This window comes from Chiloscyllium plagiosum, chromosome 35, assembly GCF_004010195.1.
Source record: "Chiloscyllium plagiosum isolate BGI_BamShark_2017 chromosome 35, ASM401019v2, whole genome shotgun sequence".
NCBI classification, from domain to species: domain Eukaryota; kingdom Metazoa; phylum Chordata; class Chondrichthyes; order Orectolobiformes; family Hemiscylliidae; genus Chiloscyllium; species Chiloscyllium plagiosum.
Genome location: NC_057744.1, coordinates 19,006,491 through 19,014,233, shown reverse-complemented (window position 1 = coordinate 19,014,233; position 7,743 = coordinate 19,006,491). Strand labels below are relative to the sequence as shown.

The following is a 7,743-nucleotide window of genomic DNA, read 5'->3' as shown; positions in this document are numbered from 1 at the left end:
TCTTTCTCCCCCCCCCCCCCTCTCTTCTTTCTTCCCACCACCACCTCCAGTCCTAGTTGACCTTTAAGCTGTAATTTATCTTGGTTAGTTGCTTAGTAATACCGTAGATATAGATTTCGGGAGGCCGCAATTACTTAGAATTTTGAATACTAGGCCATATCTCATATCTACGGTTACCAGCTATAGATCTATTCCTGCAAGTATCATCACAGGACTCAGTACTGCCAGTTAGCTACCAAGTCAAAAGACATTTGGATTAATGCACACAAAATGTTTAAAGAAAATGAGAGCCTCTTATTTTTAATGATCCAGTGATTTTCTCCTGAATTGATCACAGTAGTGTTTAGGGAATTAATTGTTAATTCCAGAAGATTCCAAGGCAAACTTAAATTTGAAGTCAAATATCAAACTAAGTTTATGCTATCCATATGATATACTATCTAAATGATACTTCAGTTCAAGTCTTAAAGTTTCTAACTTTTAAAATGATTTTTGAGTACCTCTTTGTTCTATCTCATTATAAACCTTGATTCCAACCAATATTTCCAAGGGGGAAATATTACGACTGCATCCCCTTCTTATACATTTAAATTGCTTGTAGTTTTGTCCCCAGTCAATGGCTGAGTGTACGTTTCAACATTACAAAATGGTTATGGAGTTGGATGAAACTGTTTGGAAATTAAAGACTGCCCACAAAAGAAGCTACTCTGTGACATTAACTTGGCAAAGTTAAATAGGAAATACTAATTTAACAATTTACAGTAGCAGTGTTATTTCTTTTTGACATATTTGATGGAGTTTCTGGAGATAATTGTTCCAGTACAAGCTTTTCAATACTACATTACAAATGCAGTTTTTTTTCAAATCAGTCATAGATTCTCAATGGTGGTAATTCAATTGAAGTAGTAGCATGGTCTACTGTGGTACTGAGGCCAAATGCCACCTTCAAAAAGGAAGAAAACTTTGAGGGAGTCAAAACAGACCTCTCTCTGCATACTTCTGTTCTGTTTTTTTTTTCCCTCTCATTAGTTTGTCTCTGACTGTCTTAACTTGAATGATTCTTAACACAATGTGTAGAATTCATTAGCTTTGTTTCTTGTTCCTGTATGCTGTTATAATTCAAAGGCACATGTATTCATGTATAATGAAACCCACCGCTACCTCACTGCCACCTGATGATTCCTCTGCTGTAGCCAAATTATCAGACGGTTTATGATTAGATTCCCTATAGTGTGAAAACAGGCACTTCGGCCCAACAAGTCCACGCCGACCCTCCGAAGAGCAACCCACCCAAACCCATTCCCCTACATTTACCCCTGACTAATGCACCTAACACTACAGGCAAATTAGCATGGCCAATTCACCTAACCTGCACATCTTTGGACTGTGGGAGGAAACGGTGTACCTGGAGGAAACCCACGCAGACACTGGAAGAACGTGCAAACTCCACACAGACAGTTGCCCGACGTGGGGATTGAACCCAGGTCCCTGGTGCTGTGAGACAGCAGTGCTAACCACTGATATAATATTCAATATAGTTGAATGTAGATTTGATCCAATTAGATATTGGGGATACTGAACCATTATTCTCTAGCCCTGCTTCAAACCCTATTCTATTCACCAACTTGTGATTCCATCCTTCTCCCGATACCCATGTGAGATCAAGCTAGTCTGTTTGCAACTTCAGTATCACATTAGGTTCTGATGTAATTCATGCCATCACAAAGATGGAAAACCTATTTCCACCATCCTAACGTCACCTCACCTGAGCTTATCTGCTGCTGAAACCCACATCTAGGTTTTCATTACCTCGACATTCAACTGTTTCAATGTATGCCTAGCAGGTCTAATACATCTACACACAATAAATGTAAAGTAGTCCAAATCTCTGCCTTTATTCTAACTCAGAGCGAGTCCTATTCGCATTGTACTTGCTGACCTAGATTGGTTCCTAGTTGAGCATCAGTATCAACATCTTGATATTATAACTTTCATCCATGACTTTGAATCCCTCCCAAGCCTTTCTTGTCCCTATCTCGGTAACCTCTCTCAACTTTTCAACATAGCTGCACACCTCTAATTCTGGGCTGGAGCACGTTCTCAAATTTAATCACTCCTTTACCTTCAGTTGCTTTGGTCCCAAGTTGTGGAAGCTTGTGGCTACATTTAACCACTTTTTAAAAAATGCATTTGGAAAAGTACATCACTCACAAGCTTTTAATCATCTGACCTAATTCTCCTGATGTGGCTGAGTGGCATGCTTCATTTTAATGCTGTTGTGAAATACTTTGAATGCTTTGTTACATTAAAGGCACCATTGAAGTACAAGGTGTTGACCACTAGCTTTTTTTAAAAAAAAAAGTTTGCTTTGAAAGATAAGTGAAAAATAAATTGACAAATGTGTGATTTTACTTTGCTAGCACTTCAGTGTCATCTCAAAACTGGACATTGGAGAATACCATTGTGTTGCGGAAAATGTTGTTGGAAATGCGAAGTGTGAACCTCAGCGCATGGAAGTTTGTATGTTGCACTTTATTTTGGAATTCTCATTAACTCTAACTTTTTCCATTGTTCAGTGTTTTATGAGACAATTAGAAATACTTTTTTTTTACTTTTGCAGTAATTTCTTTGCAGTTTGGATATCAACCTTGTTTCAGTAGTCACAGTCAGGCTGGGCACTTGTGCTCAAATTCTTTAGTGTGCTCAACATCCAGTTGACGTTTTGAGTGCTAAGCTGTTAGGGTGGTTTCTTCCAAATTGCGTTGAGACGAGATTTTGTCTGTTATTGTAAGTAGACATCAGTGATCCCATGGTGTTATAAAGATGGTATCAAATAACAGTGCATTAAATTATTCAAATAACATTGAAGATCGACTTGTGTTACAACATGGGGTAAACCCTCCTGCTTAATTTAAACCAGCTGCACAGAAAAGACTTATTCCATGCAATAATCTGAAAATTCTAGAGGCCAAGAACTATTTAAAGTAAGAATTAACAACTTTATTTCTTAATTAATTATTCTCTGTTATACTTTAACAACTATTTACACCTCCTTCCTCTAACCACTTTCCATTCTATAACACTAGTCTGATAAAGCCCCCAAGTAAGATTTACCAAAAACTTCAAATTTTAAAACCAGCTAGCTGTTATATCTTCCTCTGTAGATTTGCTCTCCAGGTCGGTGTTGATGATATTTTTTCTCAGTGCAAACTCCTTCTCTCTGGGCAGGTACCTTTTTCAGAGAGTTCTTACTAGCAGCCTCCATCTGTTGCTCTTTTGGCAGTTCTCCTCTGAACTATTCAGTTTTCCCCAGTCTTATGTAACCCCACCCCACCCCCCAAAGCGTCGGATTGTGTCATTGGCTTTTAATATTGTCAATATACTAAATTCAGTGTTTGGAGTTTTTTTTTGGGGGGGGTATAATTTAAATTGATTGACCTCCTTCAAATGATTTTGTCTCCAGGCAACCAGCTACCCGAGGTGCTGGATCACATGTTACATTGCATCATATTCAGAACATGTGGTGCGAGCTTTTAACTCTCTAATGTACAGTACACCCACATCTTCATGGCATTTGTAAACTAATTAGTTTGGATTTGTCAATGAGTAAACTGTGAACTAGCTCTGGTTGGAGTGCAAAAATATTGACTTGTGCTATCTATTCTGTTAAAATTGGACAGGTCACAACATTTTGTTTTAAAATACACTGAGGATAATGTCTGTTTCTGCAAAAGGTGAAATCACCTAGTCCTTGTAATGGTACTGATTGGCATCCCTAATGTTAAAGACCCAGGCATAGTAACTAATAGTGGTTTGAAATTGAGCAACACTGCTTTTTAGTTTCCTCCGTAATTTGCAAATGTAAACAAACAGGTTTCTTTGTAATGCAGCTAAGTGCAGACATTTCGTGAATCTCAAGGTAAGTATTAAGTGGACATGCTATGAATTGTAATGATTTTTCACAATAAATAAATTTAAAGCTATTGCAAAAAGCATTGAGGATTTGATTTCTCTTCTACTTCTTGTTTGCTATCAAGGTTCTGTAATGTGCCTTTATATTTTGATAAAAGTTCTGTAAAAATATCTTGTAGTATTACATGTCACTGTTTATAATTACAGCTGTTGGGTGATTATTTGCTGAATGAATAATGTGATATTCTTGTCATTCTCCAGATGACATTAATGTTGCTGCGATAATTGGTGGTGTTCTTGTTGTAGTTCTTGTTTTACTATTTATAACCATCGTCATCAGGCTTGCATATAAACGAGGATACTTCACAAGTAAGTAAGCGTCGCCTCTTTTAAGAATTAAAGTAACCATCTTTAGAGGAAGCGTCTCGTTCCAGCAGTCATTTGAAGGATTCTTATTGCTATAATGTGATATTTAATCTAATGTAAAGAACCAGTGAAAAATAGATATAGCTAGTTAGGCTTTTAATCTAATAGCATGTATGTTGGAATCTTCTGTAACCAGCAGCAGGCTAATTATAGGTCATATGATTAATGCCATATTCTTACAAATGTTATGTTTCTTGTATGGTGTTACAGTATTAAAGCATCTTGAATGCAGACAAGCATGCCTTAGTCAGTGATTGTCCATCTAGAAAGGCCACCTTTGTGTACACCATTCTAAAATAGTGCAAGATTAAAGATAATATAAATATGCATAGATTTACGTTCAATGTACTTGTAATCAAATGCTTACTGTATTGACTTATGATCAGTCCTGTTAAATACTGTTTTCTTCTTTTTCCCCACCAGAGAAACAATCTGAAAAGGGGTAAGTTACTTATTCTTTGAGTGTATTTTTAAACTCGTAATAGCTTTATACCTAAATATAGTTTAGTCTTATCATCCAAGGGTAAAGTGGAGCAATGTGTTGGCAATAGTTTCAATCATATTGACACAACACAGGCCATCATTTAGCCTATCATGCTTGTACATGTATTCTGAAAGCACTCTCCTGCTTGTTTCCCGAACCTTGCTGATTACCTCCCTTTTGAGTATTTATTCAGTTTGTTTTAAAAATCTCATTCACTTCAACTTTGAACTAATAGGCAATTCAGGGAAATTACTGTGACCATGATAATGACTATATAACTAGTTCTGTAAAGGGAATGTCAGTTACCCAGAATTCACCATAGTACAGGCTATGATTTTCAACTTCACAATGTAATTAACAATTGTTTTCCCAATTAGAACATTACAGCGCAGTACAGGCCCTTCGGCCCTCAATGTTGCACCGACCTGTGGAACCAATCAGAAGCCCATCTACCAACACTATTCCATTCTTGTCCATATGTCAATCCAATGACCATTTAAATGCCCTTAAAGTTGCCGAGTCTACTATTGTTGCAGGCAGTGCGTTCCATGCCTCTACTAACAAGTAAAGAAACTACCTCTGACATCTGTCCTATATCTATCACCCCGTTCCATGCCTCTACTAACAAGTAAAGAAACTACCTCTGACATGATGTCTTTATCTATCACCCCTCAATTTAAAGCTGTGTCCCCTCGTGCTAGCCATCACCATCTGAGGAAAAAGGCTCTGATTGTCCACCCTATCTAATGCTCTGATTATCTTGCATGTCTCAATTACGTCACCTCTCAACCTTTTTCTCTCTCATGAAAATAGCCTCAAGTTCCTCAGTCTTTCCTTGTAAGACCTTCCCTCTGTACCAGGCAACATTTGAGTAAATCTCCTCTAAATCCTTTCCAAAGTTTCCATGTCCTTCCTATAATGTGGTGACCAGAACTTTAGCAATACTCCAAATGTGGCTGCAACATGATCTCATGGTTCCGAAACACAATCTTCCTACCAATAAAAGTTAACACACTGAATGCCTTCTTAACAACCCTATCAACCTGGGCAGCAACTTTCAAAGATCAATGTACTCTGCTCATCTACACTACCAAGAATCTTCCCATTAGCCCAGAACTCTGCACTCCTGTTACTCCTTCCAAAGTGAATCACCTCTCACTTTTCCACATTAAAGTCCATTTGCCACCTCTCAGCCCAGCTCTGCAGCTTATCTATGTCTCTCTGTAACCTACAACATTCTACATCACTATCCACAACTCTACAGACCTTCGTGTCATCCGCAAATTTACTCACCCACCCTTCTATGCCTTCATCCAGGTCATTTATATAAATTACATACAACAGTGGATCCAAAATAGATCCTTGCGGTACCCCACTAGTAACTGAACTCCATGATCAACATTTCCCATCAACCACCATCCTCTGTCTTCTTTCAGCTAGGCAATCTCCGATGCAAACCATTAAATCCCCCTCAAACCCATGCCTCTGTATTTTGTGCAATAGCCTAGTGTGGGGAGCCTTATAAACATCTTACTGAAATCCATATAGACCACAGCAACTGCTTTACCCTCATCCACCAGTTTGGTCACCTTCTCAAAGAACTCTAAGGTTTCTGAGACACAACCTACTCGTCACAAAACAGTGTTGACTATCCCTAATCAACTTATTTCTTTCTAGATGATTATAAATCCTATCTCTTATAACCCTTTCCAACACTTTGCCCACAACCGAAGTAAGGCTCACGGGTCTATAATTACCAGGGTTGTCTACTCCCCTCCTTGAACAAGCGAACAGCATTTGCTATCCTCCGGTCTTCTGGCACTATTCCTGGAGACAATGACAATAAAGATCAAAGCCAAAGACTTGGCAATCTCCTCTCTGGCTTCCCAGAGAGGATAAATCCCGTCTGGACCAGGGGTCTTAGCAATTCTGGAAAGTGTAAAAATAGACAACTCCTCCTTATGCACCTCAATCCTATCCAGTCTAGTAGCCTGTATCTCAGTATTCTCCTTGACCACGTTGTCTTTTTCTAGTGTGAATACTGACAAAAAGTATCCCTTTAGTGCTTCCCCATCTCCTCTGACTCCATGCACAACTTCCCACTACTATGCTTGATTGCCCCAAATCTTATTCTAGTCATTTATTCCTGATATAGCTATAGAAAGCCTTAGGGTTTTTCTTGATCCTATCCACTTCTCATGTCCCCTCCTGGCTCTTCTTAGCGCTCTCTCTTTTTAGGTCTTCCCTGGCAAACTTGTAACTCTCAAGTGCCCTAAATGAGCCTTCACATCTCATCCTAACAACATAAGCTTTTTCCTTCCTCTTGACAAGAGATTGAACTTCCTTAGTAAACCACGGCTTCAGTGCTCGACAACTTCTTCCCTGCCTGACAGGTATGTACTTATCAAGAACCCACAGTTAGCTGGTCCTTGAATAAGCACCACATTTCAATTGTGCCTATCTTCTGCAGTTTCCTTCCGCATCCTTTATATCTTAAATCTTGCCTAATCGCATCGTAATTGCCTTTTCCCCTAGCTATAATTCTCTTGCCCTGTGGTATATACCTATCCCTTTGCATCACTAAACATAACTGAATTGCGGTCACTATCAAGTGCTCACCTACCTCCAAATCGAACACCTGGCCAGGTTCATTCCCAGTACTGAATGTAACATGGCCTCGTCCCTGGTTGACCTGTCTACATACTCTGGATCAGTGGTGCTGGAAGAGCACAGCAATTCAGGCAGCATCCGAAGACAGGCAAAATCGACGTTTCGGGCAAAAGCCCTTCATCAGGAATAAAGGCAGAGAGCCTGAAGCGTGGAGAGATAAGCTAGAGGAGGGTGGGGGTGGGGAGAGAGTGGCATAGATAGGTCAGTGGGGAAGGAGATGAAGGTGATAGGTCAGGGAGGAGAGGGGGGAG

At 39.2% G+C, this 7,743-nt stretch overlaps 1 protein-coding gene across 2 annotated transcripts in view; it reads left to right on the top strand.

The window, feature by feature from the left end:
- The window catches only part of jam3b (junctional adhesion molecule 3b), a 94,357-nt gene that overhangs the window by 64,736 nt on the left and 21,878 nt on the right, over positions 1–7,743 (top strand). For both annotated transcript variants that reach the window (XM_043676761.1, XM_043676760.1), the window contains 3 exons: positions 2,421–2,520; positions 4,174–4,281; positions 4,762–4,780. In XM_043676761.1, coding sequence (XP_043532696.1) covers positions 2,421–2,520; positions 4,174–4,281; positions 4,762–4,780 — 227 coding nt within the window. The remainder of the gene's footprint in view (positions 1–2,420; positions 2,521–4,173; positions 4,282–4,761; positions 4,781–7,743) is intronic.